At 42.7% G+C, this 26,005-nt stretch overlaps 1 protein-coding gene across 1 annotated transcript in view; it reads left to right on the top strand.

Annotated features, from left to right (window-relative positions):
- The first annotated feature begins 8,842 nt into the window (after positions 1-8,842).
- The window catches only part of DDX1 (DEAD-box helicase 1), a 37,201-nt gene continuing 20,038 nt past the window's right edge, over positions 8,843-26,005 (top strand). The window contains exons 1-13 of the mRNA XM_047852581.1: positions 8,843-8,941; positions 12,054-12,105; positions 12,390-12,453; positions 13,344-13,373; positions 14,334-14,430; positions 16,646-16,693; positions 18,450-18,533; positions 18,762-18,845; positions 19,215-19,291; positions 20,465-20,537; positions 22,203-22,279; positions 22,388-22,502; positions 23,203-23,341. Of these exons, the coding sequence (XP_047708537.1) occupies positions 8,926-8,941; positions 12,054-12,105; positions 12,390-12,453; positions 13,344-13,373; positions 14,334-14,430; positions 16,646-16,693; positions 18,450-18,533; positions 18,762-18,845; positions 19,215-19,291; positions 20,465-20,537; positions 22,203-22,279; positions 22,388-22,502; positions 23,203-23,341 (956 nt within the window). The 5' untranslated portion in view covers positions 8,843-8,925. The remainder of the gene's footprint in view (positions 8,942-12,053; positions 12,106-12,389; positions 12,454-13,343; positions 13,374-14,333; positions 14,431-16,645; positions 16,694-18,449; positions 18,534-18,761; positions 18,846-19,214; positions 19,292-20,464; positions 20,538-22,202; positions 22,280-22,387; positions 22,503-23,202; positions 23,342-26,005) is intronic.

Below are 26,005 nucleotides of genomic sequence, written 5' to 3'. Positions count from 1 at the left end.
ATTTGGGAACTTGTGAGAAATGCAAATGATAGGTCTGCTAACCTCAGACCTACCGAAATCAGAAACTCTGAGGGAGGAGGGCCCCGTGTCTGCATTTTAGCCAGTCCCACAGGCGATTCTGATGCACAGGGAGGGCTGGGAAACACTAATTTACCGTATTAAACCAATCTTCTTCATTTGATATACGCAGTCCTCCCTGATCCAGTCTAGGTCCAAATGCTTTAGGCTTCTTTGTATCCATTTTATGATTTGTACTTGACATCTAAAGAATGGAGAAATAGTAGTTATTTTCCGGTGTAGGAGCTCATCTCCAAAACTGTCCTCCTACAATCCCAGCCTCCTTTTTTCTAGCCCTTTGTAGCTCGTCCATGTAACCAGTAGGATGTTGTGGCAATGATGGCATGAGGCACAAGGCAGGGAAACAGGGAGTGGGTAGTCGAAGAACGTAGTTGTAAATAATAGCTATGACCACATGACCAGTTTCAGAACTGTGGACTACAACTGCCATGAGTATTTCTCCCTTATTTTGTTATGAGTGTGTGTATGCTATATATATGCACACACTAAGCTAATATCTTTATGTCCTTTCCTCTCTTATCCCTTTGTCATGTAACATAAGATGTACTTACTTCATGTCATAGTATTTAAGAATTGCTAACTTTACATCACGATATTCAAATTACATGATATCAAGAAGAGTAAACGTCATGTAAGGACTTTGCATCCTCACCTGGGGAAAGGGTCAGTGAGTTATCAATAGTTATACACAGGACGGTTGTGCCATGTTAGGCGGGAGCATGACCTTGTCATTGTCTTAGGAGATTAAGCATAGTTTAAGAAGATATATATGGGTGCCAAGTTGACAAGGTGGATTTGCGATGCTTAACGTTATGCGTCAACTGGTCTGGGTAAGGTTGGGCCTCATCCAAACAGTGGAAGGCCTTGACAGAACACGATGCTGACCTCCCTCAAGCAAGAGGAAATTTTGCCAGCAGACAACCTTCAGACCCGAACTACATTATCAGCAATTCCTGGTTCTCCAGGCTGATAACCCATCCTTGTAGATTTTGAATTTGCCAGCCTCTGTAATTGCATGAGTCAATTTCTTAAATCTCTTTCTTCATATATACACATTCTATTGGTTTGTTCTCTGGAGAACTCTGACTAATACATGGCCACACAAATTTATACCCTGTCCCACGTGCTTTTCTTGTAATGAAATGTTGCCACTCATACTTCAAATGCTACTATCTAGAATCCCCTTGAACGTGGACAGACCTTTGTAAATGCCCCAATTAACAGAATGGGGAGGAAGGGATACCGCTCGACTTCAGGAGCTTGGTCATTAAGGATTACCTGGTCCTTGGGATGCTGCCTTTGGAATAGAACCATTATGCTGTGAGGAAGTCCACATGGAGAGGCCACTGCTGGCCAACAGCCCCAGCCAGGGCGTCAGTGACATGAGAGCATCAATTAGGGTGTGTGAGTGAAGGAAACTTCAAGTGATCCCAACACCTACTCTTTGAGTCTCTCAGTTGAGTCGACAGATATTGAAGAACAGAGGTAAGTCATTCCTGCTGTGCCCTGCACAGGCTTCTCACCCACAAAATCTATGAGCATCATAAATGGATATTTTATGCCACCACATTTTGGAGTAATTTGTTATGCAGCCAAAGTAACTGGAACATCACTATTCAGAGCTATGCTTGAAGCAGCCTCCGTGAATTCCCAGTCCCATTATTGTAACATCATAGGAACCTATGTCCAGGTAGTATAAATTTCCATATTCAGAATTATTTTCTCCAGGCATTTTGAAGAATTCTTGGCCATCTTTCTTATTGGCCCTGCTTTTTGTTTTTTCAATATAGAAAGTTGTGTTGTTTCAGCCAAGTTTAAATAAAAATCACAGACCTTATTAGAAGAAAACCTGTGATCGGTTTCAGAGACAGGAAGGAGGTACACGGAAGTGAGGACACTAGGAAGGAGGCTAAGAAAGCAAGCCTGAAGCCTGTGTGCAGATGCAAGGATGGCTCTCTTCCGTAGGTAATGGAACTCAGGGGTCCTAGCAGATTCTGGGCAGCTGGACTCAGAACATTTTTCTGGTGCATAGTCTGTTCTTAAACACCCACAACCTCCAGGCCATGTTCTCTTGCTCAGGCTCCAAGTACAGCGCTATCTCCCCAAGAGCCATCGGCATCACTCACCGGGGCTGATGAGCACTCAAGATGGCGGGCATGGGAGAGAGAGTAACATTCATGCCTGCCGGCCAGTCAGCACCCAACCATAAATCATGTCCTTGCCTGGCTTGCTTATAATGAGACCGGCACAGTTAGTGAGATCTCTTTTTCTGTTTTACAGTCCCTCTGAAACTCATCTGGGTTGTCCTTTGTCTCCCTCTCCTCATATATCTGGAGTGATGGACTTTATGGCCACTTCTTCAGGGGATAGAGAATTATAGATCTCTGGATTTATGTCTGTTTGCCAGGCCCCCTCTGGTCTCTGCACCATAAGGTGAATGCTGGGGCAGCGAGAATGATGTTGCATTCTAATAGATCTGGACCAGTTTCTGACAGCTTATTTTGACAAAAGCATAAAAATTCAATGATTGTTGCTTGGCTTAGAAGCTGCAGGAAATTCAGAAGGAAAAAAAGAGGATGTTTAAATGTGAACCTCCCTTTCTCCAAACTGCTTTCTGAGTCAGGAAAATTGAGAAAAACCAGGTAAGCTAAGCCAACAAATTTAATGACAACAATGGCTGGTCTAGAAGGAACATGATTTATCCCAGAGGATGCTGTAAAAACATACTGTTTCCTGATTTTGAGGGATTACCACCTGCTACGTGAACAAATCAGAGGTCTGTTAGGGAAGCAAGGGGCGGGGGGGGGGGGGTGTGGTAGCTGGCCTCGAAGATGGCCCCCAAATGATCCTTATCTAACTGGTATTCACACCTCTGTCTGTTTCTACACCGAATAGGCCTTTGTGACCAATAAGCTATTGCAGAAGTGACTGTGTGGTTTTGATGGCTAGCCCATGAAAGATATCACTCACTCTGCCTTGTTCTCTAGGACCACTTGTTCTGGTGACAAGGGAGTGGGGTTGGCGGGGTACCAGCAGCCATATCATGAGAACTTTCAAGCAGCTGAGGAAGAGGTCTATGTGGAGAAGAACAGAAGCCTCCTGCTAGCTGCCACACAGTCATGACAGCAAGCCACCTTTATAAGCTGAGCCTCCCTCCCTAGCCCCAGATGACGGCAGTCCCGGCCAGCAGACCGACTTCAACAGCCTGAATGACTCCCAGTGGAAGTACTCAGCCATGCTGCTCCTGAAGTCCTGTCCCACAGAAACTGTGAGTGACAATAAATGTTTACTGGTTTAAGTCACTAGATTGTGGGGCAATTTGGTTTGCAGCAAGAGATACCTAATGGGGATATATAAATTGGGATTAGATTTGGCTGTGTGGGACAAAGAACCCAAAACAAACAAGATAGATGTTTATTTCTCCCCCATGTAAGAAATCTAGAGTCACAGTTTTGGCTAGTATGGTGCTCCTCACAAGGAACCCAAGCCACTTCTCTCCTTTTGTCCTGCCATACTCCGTATATGGCTCTCTTTTTGTGGTTCAGTTTGGCTGCTCAAACTCCAGGCCAGCCAACAGGAACGAGGAGGAGGAAGAAGGATCTACGACCTCCCTTAAGGATGCTTTTGCGTATATGCCATTGGCCAGAACACAGGCCAGTCCCAGGGAGGCTGGGAAGTCCTTATTCTGGGCAGCCAGATGTCCACCTAAGAGTCAGAAATTTAAGAAAAAAAAAGAAATAAACCTCAGGGCAAACTAGCAGTATTTGCTAGCTAGGGATTGGCGTTAAACAGGATTTGCTGTTAGGTGGTAGCTTAGCTAAGTCTCCGTAATAACCAGGAGTGTGCCAGGAAGATAGGTGTGGTTATGCCACCGATGTCCTCAAACTCTTTGCCAATTACTGCATCAAAAGAAGGGGCTTATTTCCCCTTTCTATGAGTCTAGGTTGGTCATGTGATTTGTGTTGACCAATAGAATTTGACAAAAGTGACATTTACTATTTCCCAGGCCGATTTACGAAATATGCAACATCTGCTTTCTATTTTTAAACACATCCTCTGGGAACCCCACTGGCACCTGAGAAGTCTTTCTTCCCTGGGACTAACTTTGCTGTGAGAAGATCCAAGGTGGCCTGTGGAGAGAGTGAGTCCATGTATAGGAGCACTGTGGCCTCACACATGGCTGTGAAGTCTTCTCAGATCTTCCAGCCCAGCCAGACTCTAGCTGATGGCATGCGAGTGAATGACCCCAGGTCGTGCCACTGGAGCAGAAGGACCAGCCAGCTAAGCCTTGCCCCAACTCCTGACTCACAGAATTATGAGCAAATAAACTGGTTGTTGTATGAGTTTTGGAGTGGATGTTACACAGCAACAGATAACTGAAACTTAAAAGGCTCTTCTAAGGAGAGGAAACAACGTAAGAAAATACACAGCGGTAAGAGGCAATCTGGTGTACGCAAGGAATCCTACATAATTTATTACACTAGAGGGTGAAATGACCCCAGGTAATAAGCCAGAAGTAAGCAGGAGGCTGGGCATGGAGGGTTTGGTGTGTGGCATCCTAAGGAGACTGGGTGCGGGAGCCTTAACAACTATGAGCTGTATCAGAGGAAAGGGAGCTTCCTGGTGAAGGTTGGTCACATCAGGTTTACTGAGAGTGGGATTCAGGATCCGAGCCAAGTACTCTGGAGTCCTCCCCTCTCCGTGGGGATGTGAAGGCAAACTCCCTGGGTACCATTTGAAGAGGAAGAAGCTTGTGGTTTCTTGTGTGGAATGATGGGTGGGTTTGTATCATATGAGGAAGGACTTGGGTTTATATAGTGAATTTATCGCCTTATCTGATCAACTTCTTTTACATTAAAACAACTTCTCTCCCTTATTGCTTCCTTCTTCTTGGAGGCTGGATCCTTAGGAACTAGGCAGCTTGTTTATCTTTATCAAGAGCCAGAATGGAGTCTGGGAGGGGGATGGGTGCCATTGAAAGGACAAAGTAAACTATCTGATCTGACTTCTATTTCCTAGCCTGGTTTCAGGGTCGCTTCCTCCACCATGTACGACACATTTCATTCTTATTTTTGGTTGTAAGGAAATGACCATACATTCAAACATTGTTTTCGATGGTGCCTTCACAATCCAGGCCAAAATGTCTCCTCCTTCTTAGAGTCACTGTTGGTTGCTTATCGCTGTATTCTAGATCACTCGAAAAAAATTTCTGAAGGATTCATTACACGAAATCCATCCCGATGAATGCTTCATCTCCGTTCTTTTCTGCACCAGTTAGGAATGTGTTGGGCTGCAAACCAGAGAGAATTATCAGTGGCTTAACCACATAAGGCATTCTCAAACCACAAGAGGTCTAGAGGTAGACGGATCTGGGCTGGCAACTTGTATTACATTGTCACCAAGGATCCAATCTTCTCCCGTTTCATATTTCAATAGCCATAGCACGAAGCTTCCATCTTCATGACGCATTGCCGCCTGTACAAGTCCCGTGTCCATGTGGCAGGAGGAAGAAGGTCACATGCCAGTCTGGATATTCTGTTTTAAAGAGTCCTTACGTGGGGTTTCCACTTACACCTTTCCAGGTGGAACTGGGGCTCATGGATCTCTCTCTCTCTACAAAGGAGTCTGCAAAGTGATTGTTTTGTTTTGTTTTGTTTTTCCCAGTCTGTATAACACAGAAAGGGAAGGAGGAAGAGGACAGCATATGGCTTTTGGGTGGCCAGTCTACAGAGTCCTTCCCTGGGCCCCTGCTCTTTATGCTGTCCATGAGAAAGACATTATTTCTCATGTCTGTCTTACTTGCAAAATCAACCACGTGTTTTCCCGTGGAGAAGAATAGCTTACTTGAAAACACACAGCACAATCTTTCTGGGTGCATGGGTAATGTAGTAACATTCCACCATAACATGATTAGCACGGTCATGTTACATAATACCCAAGTACATAGAATGTGGGGTTCTATGTAAGGTTATAGAAATAAATCCCCAGGGCGTGGGGGGCAGTCCCAGCTGGTAGTTTTAAATCCAGTGCAAACTTTACTAGGCTTAGCTGCAGTTTGGGGCCACCTAGTGGTGGCTGTCCTCCCGCCTAATTATCTCCTGGTAGCTGGATTTCTGGAAGTAGGCCGGGATTCTAGCACTGTTTCCTAATAGTAGGCCTCCATTTTATCAGATTGTTCTGGGAAGGGTAGACCAGCAGGATGCTGGACTGGGAGCACCCATCCTCTATTTCTTGGTTTAGTGAAGGAATTGCCTGCCACTTCTTTGCCTGGCCTTGTCCTTACCTGCCAAGGTGGGTAGCCAATCACATTTTATCCTAACTCACATTATTGAGGGTATTACCACACGCAAACACACACACACACACACACACACACACGCACGATATTTATTAAAATTGTATATTAAATGAGATAAACTTGATAAGGCATAAGGAGAAAACATCATTCATCACCTTGAAACTCTCTCCATGGGCTCTTTTCCTGACCTAGGTAGATGCCTCTGGCATCTTCTAAAGCTTTTCTGGTTACTCTCAAATAATGAAAAGTTGTCTGGTTACTTTCATCACAATTGTAGCCTCATTTCTGTAATTAAACTATCAAGGCCAGGGGCACCTGGGTGGCTCAGTTGGTCAAGCATTCTGACTTCTGCTCAGGTCATGATCTCACGGTTTGTGAGTCTGAGCCCCGTGTCGGGCTCTGTGCTGACAGCTCAGAGCCTGGAGCCTGCTTCGGATTCGGTGTCTCCCTCTCTCTCTGCCCCTCCCCCCCCCTCTCAAAAATAAATAAACATTAAAAAATTTTAACTATCAAGTCCAGTGTCATGATCAAAATTCACAACTTTAACCCAAATTATAGCTTTCTTCCTCCCCGGGTTGGCCATAGGGTGGAGTGTGGTCAGTCTCTGCTCTCCCCTCTCCCATTAGCTGTTGTTTCTGGTGTCTGGTGAGAGATAAAGTCATGTGTGGTGGGGAAGGTACCTACCTCCATCCGGCTGGTGTCATAGTGATCTGGTTCTGGTGCTTTCTGATTTTTTTCTCAGAGGGGGTACTTTCTGCAGGTGTTTTGGAGATTCTTTTGCTGGTATCTTCCAGGTCTAACTCACATAAGGCAGGTGATCTCTCTCCTCTGGTTAGAAGATTAGTACAACAGGGTTCTTTGGGAGTCCCTCTGCTGTGTCTTTTAGCTTCTCCAGGCAGCTCTCTTGAGCACATTACCTTTAAAGATAGCTTCAAGTCTATTCCCAGAGGTCCGGTTGGCCCTTGGGAGAAAAATCTTATGTGTTTCTGCCTCAGGTGTTAGAAATGTGGCCCGCTCCCTCAGCAGCCTGGTCTTCCACTTTGTCCTTTGCTGTCACATCTTCTCACAGCATGCTTTATGCTTCCCAAACCCCAGAGATGAAAAGGTCTCTGAGTAGTGCCCGGAAAAATACTTTCACTCTTGAGAGAGGAAAAATGCCATAGGGTGTCAACGGTTGTCTTCAGAGAGACCTTTTTTCTTATACCTTCAATCCTCTCATACATATTAGGTAGGGAATGGCTAAAGGACCAAAAAGCAGATTTCAGATTTCCCTTTTGCAAATGCTGCATGATATGGGAACTTCTGTCTGTCTTTGGAATGTGGCATCTATTCAGAATTGCCACACTGCATAACTCTCAGGGGTATCATTTATAGAAATGTATATAAAACGTATGACAGCATAGAATATAAGGGAAATGGTGCCCCCTGGAGGTGTGAAGCTGCAGGCCTGAATGTATTGTCCCTGGCTGTTGGAGCTTCAAGAGAGTCCCGTTACATGTAACAGTAATAAAGCTAACACTTATATATTGTTACATGTGCTATGCTTTACCTACTTAATTCTCCCAACAATCCTGTAAGACAGGGACGATTATTCATGGATAGTTTACAGATGAGTAAACTGAAGCCCAGACTTGCTAAGGTTACACAGGTTACTCAAGGAAGTAGGGATCCTGAAGCTGGACGTCTAACTCCACCCATACATCTTGCCTGAGGGGTTTCCTTTTCTCCAGGTCGTTCTGTGACCAGCTAAAGATGGTCCAGCATGCACCCTGGAGTTAAGCAGATGTGGCTCGGATCCCCCGCTGCCGTTTCGTAGCTGCAGGTGGCTTTACGTGAGTTACTTAACTTCCCTGAATCTCTGTGTCCTCATCGAAAGATACTGATACTTCCTGTGCGTAGAGGGAGGATTAAACATTGATCTACTTTTCCCATCTCTCTGCAAAGAGAAAGGAGTCAAAACTGTATGGAAGTCAAATAAACTTGATATCATCAGTACTACATCAAACAACAAAATGGACGTTGGGAAACCTAAATCAAAAGTATTACGTGAATGCCTACTGGGTGCAGACCCTCACTGGTATAGGTTTTGCGGGCAATGAGCGCAGCGCATCCTTCCCATCGTTCACACACCACAAGGCCCTGCTTTTTCAGAAGTCGGGGTGCTGAGTGAGGCAGCGGAGAGGGCAACGTCTTACCCCCTGATCATCCAGGACCATTGTGTGACCTTCATCACATAACGTCTGCTTCCTCACATGTGGAAAAGTGGTCCTGATGACACATGGCATGCTCTAAACAACAGATAACTATTAGCGCGGCTAATGACGACGGGTCCTGGCTACCTACGCAAGGCGAGGTCCGGCTGAACCTGGTCAACGCGCTGCGGGGTCCAGGCCGGGCCTTCCTTTCGGCCGGAACCATTCTCCCCGGCCTGAGGTCCTACCCGGACTGGGAAAGCTGCAGGCCGAGGGCCGGAAGCGCGCGCTGCCAAGGCGAAGCGTGTCAGTGCGGAGGGAGGGCGAGCGAGCGGAGCCGCGCGGGACGGGGCGAAGATGGCGGCCTTTTCTGGTGCGTCTTTGGAGCGGGGGCTGGTGCGGGCGGCTCCCTCCACGCCGCGGCGCCGGCAAGCGGGCGGGAAGCCACTGGGGCGGTGGGGGCGGTGGGGGCGGTGGGGGCGGTGGGGGCGGTGGGGACAAGTGCGGCGCGCTCCAGGAGGGAGCTGTCCGCAGCGGTCCCCGAACTGCGGGGGGACCAGTGGCGGCCTCCGCCTCGGTGTTGGCGAGCGCCTTTCTCTGCAGGTGCTGCCCGCCGGGCCTCCCCCTGCACCCTCTCGCCTTTCTCCCCCGCCGTCGGCCGGCCTGCCCGGGCACCCGCGGCAGCGAAAACGACGCGGCGGCGTAGCGCTAGGCCTCCGGCCTGTCGTACGTGGCAGTGGCGCTCGGGAGCCCTCTTCTGCCCGCGCCGGTTCCGGGCCTGGCCAGGCCGAGAAGCAGCGGGGCGTGGGGAAGGGTCAGTCGGAAATGCCCGTCCTGCCTCTGTCCAGTCTTTTCAGGCCTTCCTAAAACGAAAAGTCGCAGGCACACCTCTGATCATTATTTGTTGCCAAACGCTGATGTAGCAACATTAACGTTCTATGTTGAAGCATATTCGCAGACACACCAGCCCCGCATACATTTTGGAAACTCATTTGTTCTTAGTTCGCGGTACGATGCCCTCCTGTATTCCAAACAGTGATTTGAGGTGGCTGATCTAACCCCAAAGTTGTCGCTTTCCCGTCTTCTCTGTCCTCCTTTTTACATCCAGTTTTACGAAGCTGCCGTAAGCCTTATGTATACCAAAGGTGGCGAATTTATGTAGCCATATACGTATCAAGTGAGGCCTACTGTCTTTTAATGCACTTAACCTATGAAGATGACTTCAGATATAACACAGTACTGTACTTTCTTTGGCTTACACCTACAGGAAGATTAGGAATTCCACGCCTTTAGTCACGAGAGGCGATTTCTGATTTGTTTTAGTTGCATCTTATAATAGGAGGCAAGGGGAAATGTACTTAGACTGGTAGCTGTTTTTCTTCGCCCAACTGTCCTAGAACAAGATGTTAGCACCAAGGTGCGCAGAGCAGTTTCAGATTGTCATTTTATTAGGTTCACTTCTTTGGGAGTCCTGTGCAAATTTCAGTGATGTTAGGGTGAAGGACTAGAAGAGTGTGTGATATGAAATAAAGACAAGTAGGATTACAGAACATGAATATTCCTATTTTTCCCTTAAATATTTAAGTGTTACATTTATAGAAAACGTGGTTTCGAAGCAAACATGCAGAGAACATGACCAGAATGAAACACGAAGTTGTCCGGGGTTACCCGGCCCAGGTCATGATCTCAGGGTTGATGAGTTTGAGCCTCCTTATCCTGCTCTGCACTGATGGTGTGGAGCCTGCTTGGGATTCTCCCCCTCGCTCCCTCTGCCCCTCCCCTGCTCCCTCTTGCTCTCTCTCTCTCAAAAAGTAGATAAGCTGATGGGGCGCCTGGGTGGCGCAGTCAGTTAAGCCTCCGACTTCAGCCAGGTCACGATCTCGCGGTCCGTGAGTTTGAGCCCCCGCGTCGGGCTGTGGGCTGATGGCTCAGAGCCTGGAGCCTGTTTCTGATTCTGTGTCTCCCTCTCTCTCTGCCCCTCCCCCGTTCATGCTCTGTCTCTCTCTGTCCCAAAAATAAATAAACGTTGAAAAAAAAAATTTTTTTAAAAAAAGTAGATAAGCTGAAAAAAAAAAAGAAAGTTTGGAACTTGCTGAAAGCAGTCTCTGGTTACTACTTGTGTAACAATTTCACCGGCAGCCTCAGCTTGCAGTATACTGAGTGCAGCGTATTTAAGACTGTCTCCTTTTTTCTAGCAGTTTGCATTTTAGAGAGAATACAGCTAGACCCTAATGGGAACAATTCTTAGGAAGGTCTGCTTGGGTATACAGCTTTAGATCTTGATTCCTTTTTTGATTTGTGGATTTTCCTGGGGAGATTTAGAGGTAGGAGAACCTTTTTTGGAAACAATTTTCCTACTTTCCCATGTCATTTGTACTTATATGAACTAGTTTACTATGTGCTAAAATTTTAGTGTTCTACCTATTTTGCTGTGTTACTTGCTAGGGTGATTCTTCTCACCTAATGCAAAGAAAAAGCAGTTTTCGCACTGGATATATTCAATTTATAGATTTATGCCATTTCACAATTATAAGAAATAAAAAAGTTCCCTTAAAAATTAAAAAAAAAAATTCCAAATTGGTTATCCCTGGGGTTTAGGAACGTTTGAGTATTATTAAATTTTTCATAAGAATATATGTTTTTGTAATAGTAATAAAAGCTGCGTTTTTGTAAATGGAGACTTAAAAATCACTTATTTGGAAGGGAGGTTTACACAATCCAACTAACTACTCCGTGTGTGCCAGCTACCACAGTTCATTTGAGAAATGACAAAATTCAATCAGAAATAGCCCAATCTATTCATTTAGGACTGGCTTCAAAGTGAATTATTTAAATATGAGAACAATTAAGAACAGTAGTTCTTCAGCTGCGATTTCTAAGTATCCAACTTTTCACAACCGGCCCCTCCCTTTTCAGTTAGTCCGAGTTTGATCCCGGCTGCCAATAAGCGTGGGCCTCTCTCTCCACTTGTCCGTTCACTTTTCTCAGGTCGCTGAGGCTAATCACATGGTTCTCAAATAGTGAAGGTGCATAACTTCCACATTATTTCTAGATGAAACAACCAAGACGTTGCTCAAGATAGAACCTTCTCTCCAAGTCTGGTAGATTTTTCTTCACTAGCCCTAGGAAGGAAGGACTGGTGGCTACTGTGTATCGAGTGACGACCATGTATCACATATTTTCATCTATAATCTTCTGTAGCTCTACAACGCAGATACTATCAGTCTGATTTTATGTGGAGAAAATAGGTGTATAGCTTTGCAAGCTGTAGAGCTTGCCAAGGTCACATTGCTAGTAAGTGAGAGTTTATTCGTGAACTCAAGTCTTTCTCCAAAACTATACTCTTTTAATGGTGCCGTACGCAGGAGGTGCTGAAGAACAGCTGTGCTTCAAAGCCTTTTCCCTGTTCCCTGAACAGTCCTTTTAAGAGCAGTATGATTTCAATTTAGTGTGCTCAATTTCTTACAGTTCATTTTTGTTTTCAGAGATGGGTGTTATGCCTGAGATTGCTCAAGCTGTAGAGGAGATGGATTGGCTGTAAGTACATAAAACTTAAATGCACCTGGGACAACAATGTTCAGTAATTTAAGGAGTTGCTACAGATTCTATCAAAAATTTTGGAGTCTAGTTGGTACGTAAAATTCAGTTTTTCGTAGGATTCTCTTATTCTCTAGAAAGCTTCCCTTTTAGACTCTGATATATTTTTAGTTGGAAAAGATGGGTACTGTTTACCAAATAAAATTCTCTTTCAGATTTATAGTTTAGCATGACTTATTTAGCTTTTTTACTAACGAAAATTCTTCGAAATATGATTCTTTCAGGCTCCCAACTGATATCCAGGCTGAATCTATTCCACTGATCCTAGGAGGCGGTGATGTCCTTATGGTATGTTTACATTTGGTGAGGTCTTTCTGGGTTGAGGACACACAGTTCTGGGACTGTTTGTGACCACTTTAAGAGCTCCCCAGGCTTAAAAATGATACTTTCACCGAATTACTTTTATTCATACCCTATTCAAAGTACTGAGGTAGAAGTTGTAGGGAACACGAAGGTGGATTAGATATGCTCTTTACTCTTGAGAAGCTGAAACCCTGTGGCACAGTAAGACAGGTACACAGGTAAGTGTTGTACAAGAGGCTCTACTTGGGGTAAGTAGATTTTGGACAAAGGAAAGCTGAAAGAGAAAACCTTATATGTGGAGAGCGTATCAACAAAAGCAGCGAGCAGGAGGATGCAGGAGTTGACCCCTGAGTAATTCAATTAGATGGTAGCATAAAATGTGTGTGTTGGGGGCGGGGTGTGTAACTTGAGGTAAGATGGGAAGTACATAGTGGGTCAAATTACTTGGGCTCTTTCTCAAGTATCATGTTAAAGAATTGATATTTGTTGGCAGTGGGGCTCATTGGACATTTTTAAGTGGGGATGTGTTACATAGTTGTAACCGCGTCTATGAAGACTGATTTGGTAGCAGCTTGTAGTATAGCTCAGAGTTTAGATACTGGTAGGATACTTCTGTAATGATCTAGGGTAGAATGATGAGGGCTTGGATTTGAATGGTAGCAGTGGGAAAAGAACGGGAGAGCAGATTCTTGAGCGATGGGAGAGAAGTGACAAGATTGGCAATAGAGTTGACTGCAGAAGCCTGAGTCATCTGGAGGCACTGGTGACAATAAAGGTAGCTAGTCAAGTCTCAAAGATTTCTATGTAGTATCATGTTAATTTGGCTTTTCTAATTGGCAACTTAAATGATACAATCAACTTTTTTTTCCATTTAGGCTGCAGAAACAGGAAGTGGAAAAACTGGTGTAAGTAATGAACTTAAATTGATTTACTTTGTAAGAGTTATTTTTTTTAAGTTTATTTATTTATTTTGAGAGAGAGAGTGCGAACTCACATGCACAAGAGCAGGGGAGGGGCAGAGAGAGAGGGAGAGAGAATCTCAAGCAGGCTCCGTACTCCATGTGGCTCTCACGACTGCGAGATAATGACCTGAGCCGAAATCAAGACTGAGCCACCCAGGCGCCCCTGTAAGAGTTAATTTTTAAAGTAAGTTTGAACAGTAGTTTCTGCTTTGAAGTATTTAATAAAACAACCTTTTCCAAAATGTAAGGAATTGAGGGGCACCTGGGTGGCTCAGTTGGTTGGGCTTGCGACTTTGGCTCAAGTCATGAGTTCTGGCCTGCTTGGGATGCTGTCTCCCTCTCTGTGCCCCTCCCCCACGCTCACGCTGTCTCTCAAAAATGAATAAACACTTTAAAAAATGTAAGGAATTGATTGCCACCGAGGGTGATATTCTTGTTGCCCCCTAATTCTGAAATAGGATCTACAAGAGTATACCTTTAAGAATAGTACAGTTTTAAACTGGTCTTGTATAAAGAGTTGTAGTATCTTCTGTATTTATACTTATTTCTGAATTTTAGTGCAATGGCTCTATAATAAACAGGCTGACAGTAGGGGTTGCTCCCCTGTTGGCCTGGACCAGAGAAGTAGTATGTCAGCCTGGAAAGTAGTTTCCTGCTTTAATTTAGGCTCATTATGCAGGTCCCCTTTGTGTATTGTTTTGGGCTATCAGCTGTCTCCTATTGCCTTCATTTAATCAACTCTCTTATTACCTTGCTCATGTTTTGGGTTTGGACAAATGAAATTAGAGTAGCAGTCTGGAATATGTAATTATTGAATGTGCATGCATAGCTTCTGTAATGTCTATTGTCAAACTGTCATTAATATCTGAATACTAATGTAGAGAACAATTGTTTCTTTGATAGGCTTTCAGTATTCCAGTTATCCAGATAGTTTATGAAACTCTGAAAGACCAACAGGAAGGCAAAAAAGGAAAAACAACAATTAAAACCGGTGCTTCAGGTAACTTTTGCATAGTAATATTTACCTTTTGCATAAAAATAGTAATTCTCATTCTTGGCATTGACAGATGGGAGGTCAGAGTGTGCGTTTTTATTGTCGATACCTGAGGGGAGGGGTAAAGGCATTTGGTGCCTTGGAAACCAGGGATACTGAATGTCACTTACAGTATAAACAGTGAAAGATTGTCCCTCCTAGGGGCGCCTGGGTGGCTCAGTCGGTTAAGCATGAGACTTTGGCTCATGTCCTGGTTCGTGGGTTCGTGCCCTGCGTCAGGCTCTGTGCTGATAGCTCAGAGCCTGGAATCTGCTTCAGATTCTGTGTCTCCCTCTCTCTCTGCCCCTCCCCCACGCTTGCTCACTTGCTGTCTCTCTCTCCCCGAAAAATAAACATTAAAAAAAAGATTGTCTCCTAAAATACTAGTAGTGCTCTCTTTGAGAGAATAATACCCTTATGTCTAATATTGAAGATATGTTGGTGCAATATTTTACAAAGATATTAAGGATTTTATTAAAAAATTGATGGAGTAAAAATCCATGATGGTGGGAAGTATTGCCTTCCACAGGGAAAAGAGGCATGCATTTTCCCTTTAAGATAAGAAAGGGGTCCAGGAAGTTAAAATGTAAAGTATAAATTTTAAACTCAGTTTTAGTCTCGTTTACTTGGAGACTGGTCTTTTATTAGGATTTCGGGTCCTATCTGTGCCATGAACAATCTTACATCAATTTCCTCATCTGTAAATTGTGTCGCTTTTGTTAAATGGTTCTGAATTCCATTCTACCTTGAATAATTTATGGTTTTGTTAATACTTTGACAAAATTTATTTTAAATTTTAAATTTAAATTTTAAATTTTTATTTAAAAAAATTTGATGTTTTAAGTCCTATTTGTTTCATGATACAAAACAGAATTGTGGCAAAATTGCAAGCTTAAGTGGAGTGAACTGGGTATATCAACATTTTTCTTCTCAGTAATTTAAAGATACAATGTTGCATAGTTCGTAGAATGAACTCATTTGTAGAGGAATTGCGAGGTAATGGATATGAAGTCTTTAGACTGTTGGCCTACTTGAAAGTAGTTTCAGAACTTGTAACAACAGTAAACCATCATTTATGAGAGATGGTGATACAGGAGCATGCTTCCAAAGGAGGATAACCAGAATGGTAGTAGTTTTGAATATCATGGACTGTGAGAAATAAACAAATTAGATATTTATTGATTTAAAATATTTATTTATTTATTTAGAGAGAAAGCATGCGAGTTGGGGGGAGGCAGAGTGAGAGGGGGAGAGAGAATCCCAAGCAGGCCCTGCCCTATCAGCATGGGAGCCTAGTTGGGTCTTGACACCTTAAACTGGGAAATCAAGAAACTAGATGTGTAAACATAGAGAAATAAATAAAAAAAGTGTTGGGATAATTGTTAAATCATTGAAATCATTGAAGGGATCTGGGGAGAAAATAATTGTTCTAGAAAGGAGCAGGACTAATTAGAAATAACCTAATGAAGATTTCTGTGTAAATACTTACTAATTAACTCGATTGAGCCCACAAAGAAAGAGAGAGCCTCAGGGGAAGTTACTTCTCCATCAGAGTGTTTAAGCAGACGATAGATATCATTTGACCACAAGTAATCTAGGAAAGATTTCTACATTGGTCAGGAAACTGGGCCTGAAAACATGTAGAGTTCTCTAGCTATTACAATTCTTTGGTTATCCATAGACTATTAAGGTGTTTTAGAAAAGGAAAATGCTGATCCCATGCAAGGGAGGAGGAAAAAAAAATTGTGACTTTTGAATGGGATATTGATTTAATTAAAATAAAGAACTTTTCTTTTAAAAATGATAGTGATACTTAACTAGATCTTGATATGTTGGTCATTTATTTCCATTATGATTGTAATCAGGTTGTTTAGTTACCAAAATTCATTTATCGGTGCCTTCATAGTTCTTACAGGGATCAGTGCCTTCTCGTACAAAGTGCAGTGAAGGAAGTGAGGAGAAAAGGTTTTAGCCCAGAAGGCCCGTGATTATTGCCTTTGACCTGTTTCAGTTTTCACTTTCAATTTTGCCTTGAATAAAAACGGCAGAGCTTTAACTTGTACGTTCCAAATAATGTGTAAAGCCATATTAAATCTAGAGGAATTAAGGTATGTAAAATATAAAATATTTGGCTTGTTTTTTAGAGAGTTTTCAATTTCATATGTTTGTAACTTATTTTTAGTGCTCAACAAATGGCAAATGAACCCATATGATAGAGGATCTGCTTTTGGTAAGTGGATAGATTTTTCCTGACCCAAATAGGAGACTTGGAAATTGCAAAAGATAGAGGTGTATTTGTTTAATATTTAAAGACATACGTGTAAGAGATACCACAGAAGAACGTCAGTAGACAAAAACAAAAAAGTGCAGAAAGAACACTTGCAGTGTTGATGACGGATGCAGAAACCGTATAAAATGGCAAGGGGTCTCATGTAGATAACAAGTTACCTGTTTGGTAAGAAAGATAACCCGTAAAGAAAGTGGCTGAAGGATGTGAATCAGCAGTGCCCACGAGAGCAGATCCAAATGACAATAGTCGTTCAGAGACAATGTTTACAGACAGCAGGTAAGTGGAAATTGAAGTTGCAGTGAGGTATTGTTTTATACCCATTTGATTGGCAGCAGTCGAACAGAGTGATAACCAGCCTATCAAATTACTGCCTTTCTGGAAAGCAGTTTGGCATTGCTAGTTAAAAATATGTGTATACTTCTGGAAGGTCTAGGTATGAGTGCCCGTATGTGAGGATATACATACAGAGCTGTTAGATGTGGCGTCACTTGTAAATGGTAAAAACTGACGAGAGGATGAATGCCATTACTGCCCAGAGATTGGTTAACAAAGATTAGGGTGTATCCGAGGACCATCGTGTGGCCTTTATAGAGAATGAGGCAGAACTATAGTGTTGACTTGAAGAATTTTCGCCAGGTGTGGGTGAGAACCGAAGCAGGATACCAAGAAGTAGAGGGAGTGTGAGTAATCACGCCCCAGACAGACCCACAGAACATGTAAACTGCTGCTCTCCACCACGTGACTTCTAGTTTGTATAAAGTTTCTATCTGTATGCATGCGTAAAGAATTTTAAATGTAGAAATTTTAAGGATTTGCCATTGCTTAGATAACTTTTTAAAGAGTTTAAAGTTTTATGGAACGTAGTACCCATACGAATAAGAATTTATACTTTGAATAAATAATTTAATTTCTGACGAGTGAAGTAAAATGTGTGATGAGATGCTTTTCTTGAGGGTTTGTTGTACGTTCAGGTAGGGAACTGGGGTCGTAAGCCTGAGCCGGGACAGAAGTTACAGTTTCTTTCCAGGACAAACGAAGGCTGTATGCTTTACTTAGAGCCAGTAAGCGCTGACAAGCACTGTGACTGCCCATGAGGTATAATACAGAACATCGTTTAGTAGGGTCCTAATATTAGCGAATAACAACCACAGGTTTATTTATTTGTGCTTTTCCCTGCTTTCTCTGCGGTTTCTGGATCTGTGGATTGGGGAACGAGCCAGAGATAGTTGCCGTTTTCCTTTTAGTGTCGTATTTGCTCAAGCTCTAATTTAAGCATAAAGTCAGAGCAATAGGTATTGATGAGTGAGTGCTGCATCACCTCGTAGTATCCATTTCTTTAAAAGACTCTAGACAAGGATTGTCTGAACACATTTGTGTTGGTGATGCAGCTGAGTTATCGGTGTGAGTGAGATTAGGTGCCGTGGTGACTCTTTTCCAGACTTGATGCAGTAAAGTCTCATCTGAGTTAATAGATGATAGTGTAGATAACAGTATAGAAACTAGTCCGCCACATGGCCAGGGCCTTCCAGGGGATGAATAAGGGTGATTACCTGTAGGGAAGATCTTGTTACTCAGGATCAGTAAGTCTCAGTGTCTGGAACATTGCAACAGGTGAAAGAATTATTTTATTGGTGAGACTGAATGCTTAATTTATATAATTGTACTGACATTTTTTTTGTGTTTTTCTCAAATCCAGCAATTGGGTCAGATGGTCTTTGTTGTCAAAGCAGAGAAGTGAAGGAGTGGCACGGATGCAGAGCCACTAAAGGGTTGACGAAAGGTATTTAAATGGCATTTGTACTTGTCTCAGCTTGTGAAGTAATGTATTAATACATGAGCTTGCTTTCTGTAGCTTTAAGTAAGGATCTGAGAAGATTTCTAATGTTACAAAAAGACAGACCGTTCTTCATTTGGAACATACAAATTGTAATTCAGAAACAATGGGAAAGTGGCTACATGGCATGTGAATCCTAGGTGTGTATAAATCTCGGAGTATTTGCCCTTACAGGAAAACACTACTATGAAGTATCCTGTCATGACCAAGGATTGTGCAGGGTTGGCTGGTCTTCCATGCAGGCTTCCTTAGACCTAGGTAAGCATTTCTAAGATAAACTGAATTTACGGATTTATATTTGTGGATTGTTGACATTTATTACAGTGGGGAGCAAAATAAATAAGCATAACCATATAAAGTTTATATTTTAGAAACTTGGAAATAAATGTGTGTATACTCACTGTGTTCCAAAAGGATTTGAAGTGTTCAGAAGTACATACTGTAACGGTATAAAATGAGGAGGAACAAAGTTAAGAAAAAGAGTGAAGTCGGTATGAATAAATATGTACCACACAGCGTAGCATAGATGCTTCAAGTTCTTGTAGATTTGTGAACTTCTTTTATGGGCGGAATGTTTAGTTTTACGTTTACTCTTAACCAGTAAATAACGTATATTTTAAAATCTAGGTACTGACAAGTTTGGATTTGGCTTTGGTGGAACAGGAAAGAAATCCCATAATAAACAGTTTGATAATTATGGAGAGGTAAGTTGTATTCTCTACCTGATCGTGGCATTACTAAGTTCTCTTGTGTACTTACTTGATCGCTTGTGACATGACTGAGGATATAAAAGTGACTCTCAGATTCAAGTGGATTTCCTGAATGTTTTCCTCAGAAAGTTCAGATTTGGACTTCAGTGAAGAAATGTTACAAAATGAGCTAAATATTTTTCCCTGTGGCCATTTATTAGCCTTTCCAAATATACTACTTTGTTTTGTTTTCATCCATTTTGATTTTGGCTTTGACTTGAATGCATTATGTTCTTCTCATTTCTTGCTTTTGATCATGAAAATCTAATCATGAATCTAAATTTTTTTTTTTTTTTTCCAACGTTTATTTATTTTTGGGACAGAGAGAGACAGAGCATGAACGGGGGAGGGGCAGAGAGAGAGGGAGACACAGAATCGGAAACAGGCTCCAGGCTCCGAGCCGTCAGCCCAGAGCCCGACGCGGGGCTCGAACTCCCGGACCGCGAGATCGTGACCTGGCTGAAGTCGGACGCTTAACCGACTGCGCCACCCAGGCGCCCCATCTAATCATGAATCTAAATGTAGTTTTTAATGTGGATGAGCCCGAGTATCCTGTTGATTCTAAAAAGCCTGTCAAGATGCCTCTGCTGTTACATATGATATGCTGTAATAGGCATTTTTGTTTGTTTTGTTTTTAAAGATTTTATTTATTTTTTTTTTTTTATTTTTTTTTTAACGTTTATTTATTTTTGGGACAGAGAGAGACAGAGCATGAACGGGGGAGGGGCAGAGAGAGAGGGAGACACAGAATTGGAAACAGGCTCCAGGCTCCGAGCCGTCAGCCCAGAGCCTGACGCGGGGCTCGAACTCACGGACCGCGAGATCGTGACCTGGCTGAAGTCGGACGCTTAACCGACTGCGCCACCCAGGCGCCCCTAAAGATTTTATTTTTAAGTAATCTCTATCCCCAACATGGGACCCAAACTCACGACCTCAAGATCAAGAGTTGCACGCTCCACTGACTGAGCCAGTCAGGCACCCAAAATAATAGCAGTTTTAAACACCTACATTAGGGCCTCACGGAATTATTTTAAAGAACTGACGTGTACTTTTGATGTAGCTGTACGTGAACTTGTAACTTTATGATTTTGCTTTCTGTTAACAGCACTTGACTTTGTGCTTTTCTAGGAATTCACTATGCATGATACCATTGGATGTTACCTAGATATAGATAAAGGGCATGTCAAGTTCTCCAAAAATGGTGAGCTTTTTGTGGATTGTCTTATTAGAGAAAATACATGATAACAAATATTTATAACTTACAATTCCCTTACCCTCCTCTTCATTTCTCCCTCCCTGTCTTACCTTTGAACCAATACTTACTGAGCATTTCCTGTATGCCGGGCACACGGGGAGGTGCTAAAGATGAGTAGAAGATGGGATAGACAAACACGTTTAGTCTTGTGGGGCTTACCTACCGGTGGGGAGAGACAGAGGCATAATGTGCCAGGTGGGAACGAGTGCCCTGAAGGAGATTGTAAGCAGGGTAGGGGGATGGAAGGTGATAGCAGTCTAGGGCTATGCTACTTTCACAGGGTTGTCAGAAAAGCCTCTCTGATAAGGTGACATCTGAGTAGCAATCCGAACGAGTCGGGTGGTGAGCTGTGCAAAAGTCTTCCAAGTGTTTCAAGCAGAGGGAACAGTAAACGCAAAGGTCTTGGGAGGAAAGTGTGCCTGAGGTATTTGAGTAACAGCGAGGAGGCCAATGGGGCTGGAGAACACTGGGCGTGGAGAGGGGTGGTAGAATGTTAGGTCAGTTGAGGTAGTGAGGCCAGGCCATGTAGGATAGGGCCTTATAGGCCATGATACAAACTTTCTGAGTGAGATTGGAAGCCTGATTGGTTTTGAGTAGAGAATTGGCATCTTTAACCATATCATTATGGCTTCTGTGTTAAAAACAGAGTGGTGAGTGAGGGTGGTGGCAGTAGATAGGGAGCCATGTGGATGCTGGGGTTTCTATTTGGGGTGTATTAAATTGGAGGTACTTCCTACACATCTAAGTGGTAAAGCCAAGTAACTGGTTAAGTGTGTAAGTCAGGAGGTCAGGGTTGGAGATACATCTTTGGGAGACATTGGCTTAATGATGAATTTAAAGCTGGAAGACTGGATGAGATCCCTTAGGGAAGGAGAATAGATGAGGAATAGGAGAGATCTGAGGCCTGGGGTGTTCCTGTGGTTAGAGGTGGGCAGATGGAGGAGAATGCAGCAGAGGCGAATGAGGAGGAGAGCCAGCAGGAGAAGCAAGAGAGGTTGAGGTCCTGCGGTCCAGGTGAGGAAAGTATTGGAAGGAGGAGGGAATAGTCAGATTGTGTCCAGTGCTGCCGATGGGTGTAACCTGGGAAGGTGACGGATGAGATTTGCCACCGGGTTTGGCAAGAAGGTATCACTGATGAGCTTGAGAAGGACCTCTTCTAGTGAGCGTGATGGGTGAGTTGGGGGAGCCTGATGGGGAATCACTTGAATAGAGAATGAGATGAAATGAAGTGACATGGTGAAAATGGAGATCAGGGAGTTTTACTACAGAAGAGAAAGAAAATAGAAGGTGAATGGAGGAAGATGTGGATTCAAGGAGGTTGTCTGTGTTTTAATATGGGAGCTATTGCAGTGTGCTTGTATGCCATGGAAAGTCTGGTTGAAGCGTCTAATGGAAGTGATCCAGTAGGTAGGGAATGTTTAGAAATGTAGGGGGCAGAAAGGGCACTTCTAGGAGTAAAGTAAAAAAGTGAAAAAAGTGAAAGGTCTGGCATTGGGCAGGACGATTTATCCATGGGAACAGGACACGAAAGCATGAATGCAGTTGGGTTGATAGTGGTGATGGTGCGAGTGAGGGGAGGTTCTTTTCTGATAGTTTCTCTCTCTTTTTAAGGAAAAGACCTTGGTCTGGCATTTGAAATACCACCACATATGAAGAACCAAGCCCTCTTTCCTGCTTGTGTTTTGAAGGTAATTAGAAAAATGTTGCTATGATTCTAAGCTACTCTGATCTTCACTGTTTTGTATTAGTTAGTGTGCTAGTAGGTTAAGAATTTTCCTTTTCTTTTTCAATGCTAGAATGCTGAACTAAAATTTAACTTCGGTGAAGAAGAATTTAAGTTTCCACCAAAAGATGGTTTTGTTGCTCTTTCCAAGGCAGCGGATGGTTATGTTGTCAAATCACAGCACACAGGTATTGCCCCTGAGAGGGTAGCAATTTCAGGAATGGGGTACTGGCAAGGACTCCAGTAAGGAGGCTTCTCGTAGTGAGTTCCGTATGCTCCCTTTGCTGGTTTAGTCACACATCTTTGCGTACCATGTCAGTAAAATCCAGTTTCAAAACCCAATTCATAAACTCTTGAGTATTCAGTGTCAGCGTAGGCCTTTTGGGGAACCTGATCATGATGATGATGTCTAGTGTTTCTGAACTTGTGTGTATTCAGTGCCATGGGCACCGTGTCAAGTGCTTTACACGGATCGGTGTTCACTACCCTGTAAGGTAGCACTCTTCCCACCGTACAGACGAAGACCTCGAGGAGCAGGGACTTGACGTAACTTGCCCAAGGTCACACACAGCAAGTGGGAGAACTGAATTTAAACCCAAGCAGTTCGAGCCCAGAGCTCGTACTCTTACCCACTGTATTATTTAAAGTAAATTTCATAGCTTGTTTACTTTATCACAAAATATATAATCAATTGCATCTATTGCAAGTAAATTTAAAGAAGCCATAGTTCATTTTAGGAATCTTAGCTTTATTTTGTTTTATGACCACCTCCTATACTTTTCGACAGTTATTGAAAATTCCGATATTGGAATATTTGCGCTGGTGCTTTACAAGTAAAAGTATTGAGGTGTGATTTGAACGTGTTCCAATCGTTTCTGTTTTCTTAAGGTAATGCACAGGTGGCACAAACAAAGTTTCTCCCCAATGCTCCGAAAGCTCTCATCGTTGAGCCCTCCCGAGAGTTAGCTGAACAAACTTTGAATAACGTCAAGCAGTTTAAGAAATATATTGATAATCCTAAATTAAGGTAAAGCTTCCTTTTGCGCTCACGTGCCTGTTGTTTTTAGGTTTGAGGTATTTTGGAAGAAGAGTGAGATAGAAAAAAAAAAATGAGGTAGAAATTCAGTATGCATTTGAATGCACAGGTGGGAGTGTGTAACGATTTAACTTTGATACATGGTAGCAATTATTTTTTTCTCTTTGAACATTTTTATTACACAAAATAATGTTCTGAATGTACACCATTTAGTTTTGTAAGTTTCTTCCAGTATGTTTACATACTATATAAACATTAGGCAAATAATACTGGACCATTTCTCCATGCTCAAAATGTTTAATTTTCATTCATCCCTAAAATTTTATGAACATCCCGTGTATTACATTTTATTTCTAATCCTGAGCGTGTGGTTATTTAGCATCCCATGTTATTTCATTGTTTTTGTTTTTTTTTAACTTGTCTTATTTTTTTATTTTTTTAAATTTATATCCAAATTAGTTAGCATATAGTGCAACAATGATTTCAGGAGTAGATTTCTCAGTGCCCCTTACCCATTTACCCATCCCCCCTCCCACCTCCAGTAACCCTCTGTTTGTTCTCTGTGTTTAAGAGTCTCTTATGTTCTATCCCCCTCCCTGTTTTTATGTTATTTTTGCTTCCCTTCCCTTATGTTCATCTGTTTTGTATCTTTAAGTCCTCATATGAGTGAAGTCATGATATTTGCCTTTCTCTGACTAATTTTGCTTAGCATAATACCCTCCAGTTCTATCCACGTAGTTGTAAATGGCAAGACTTCATTCTTTTTGATTGCCGAATAATACCCCATAATATATATGTACATATATACATAAGTTTATGTATATAAGTTTATGTATATATATATATACATAACATACATATATATACATGTGTATATACATACATATACATATGTGTATATGTATGTCTACATATACATATATATGTATGTGTATATATACATACATATGTATGTGTATATATACATATATATGTATATACATACTTGTTTATATACAAGCTTATGTATATATATATGTATATATGTATATATATATATGTATATATACCACATCTTCTTTATCCATTCGTCCATTGACGGACATTTGGACTCTTTCCATACTTTGGCTATTGTTGATAGTGCTGCTGTATACATGGGGGTGCACGCACCCCTTCGAAACAGCACACCTGTATCCCTTGGGTAAATGCCTAGTAGTGCAGTTGCTGGGTCTTAGGGTAGTTCTATTTTTAGATTTTTGAGGAACCTCCATACTGTTTTCCAGAGTGGCTGCACCAGCTTGCATTCCTAGCAATTATTTTTTATATAAAACTCCTGTTTGATAAGTTCAATAGAAAGTAAATTGGGGGCGCCTGGGTGGCTCAGTCAGTTGAGCATCGAGTGTCCAGCTTCGGCTCAGGTCACGATCTCACGGTTTGTGAGTTTGAGCCCCACGTTGGGCTCTGTGCTGACAGCTCGGAGCCTGGAGCCTGTTTCAGATTCTGTGTCTCCCTTCTCTCTCTGCTCCTCCCCTGCTCGTGCTCTGTGTCTCTCTCTCTCTCAAAAATAAATAAACATTAAAAAAAAAAAAAAGTAGATTGAGATTTTGCTCTTCCATGAAGTGTAATGGTTTGCAAAACAATATCAGAATAAAAATTAAATTTTTGAAAAATGTTTATATATTTTGAGAGAGCGGGCAGAGAGAGAGGGAGAGAGGAAAGAGAGAAAATCTCCAGTAGGCTCCATGCTCAGTGCAGAGCCTGATGTGGGGCTCCCTCCCACATCCCTGGGATCATGACCTGAGCTGAAATCCAGAGTTGGACGCTTAACTGGCTGAGCCACCCAGGTGCCCTACACACTTTTTTAAGGGAACGTTTCATTCGGTGCTAGGATGCGTCACTTCATTTGCATAGAAGGTGTATCACTATTTCTGGCATGTTGGTAAACAGCTTGGGGTGGCTGAGTCCGGCCTGTCTCCCGGGGATGAGAACTTTCCATTCGGGCCCTCGGACCGCTCCCTCTCCAGGCAGAAGGCGCTTCCTTCCAAGACAGCTTGGTGTCAGGAGCATAATAATGAGAAAGTTTTTGCATTCCCGGAATTAAGTGTGGGAATGTGGGGATGGTGTGAAGGGGAGAGAAACAGCAGAACAAGTTGGGTAAAATGCCTTAGGGATGAGGTCGGGGGACACAACCAGGGTATCTGCTTCGTGTAAGGGACTTGGAATTTGTAAGAGAGTGTTTTTGGAAGAAGTAAAATGCTATTGTGAATTGATTTTTGTGCTACAATTAGGTGTAAAGGTTAACATGCCTATGGACAAGGACTGGAAGGGAAGATGACTGGTAAAATCAGTTTGTTTATTAAGATGGTAAAACTGTGAGAATACTCATTAGTATTCTGTGTAAACGAGGCTTCCTTGAAAACCTGGCTCAAGTTCCCGTCTGTGAAACTAACCGAATCGTACCAGCCCAGTCCTTTCTCCTTCCTTAGATACCACTGACTGTAAGCCTTGCCTTAACCCTTACACACGGTCATGTGCTAGCGGTCCTTGTTTTAAATATGCACGGTGTTGCTCATCCTCGCTTGCTAGTTTTACACTGCTTAAGGCAGGGGCTGTTCTTTTATATTCCTCAAGCCTACAGTGCTCTGCACACCAGCATAGATTGGTGTGTGTGTGTGT

The sequence above is a fragment of the Prionailurus viverrinus genome, chromosome A3 (genome assembly GCF_022837055.1).
Source record: "Prionailurus viverrinus isolate Anna chromosome A3, UM_Priviv_1.0, whole genome shotgun sequence".
Classification (NCBI taxonomy): Eukaryota; Metazoa; Chordata; class Mammalia; order Carnivora; family Felidae; genus Prionailurus; species Prionailurus viverrinus.
Note: the sequence above shows the minus strand (reverse complement) of the source record. Positions and strands in the feature narration are given on the sequence as shown.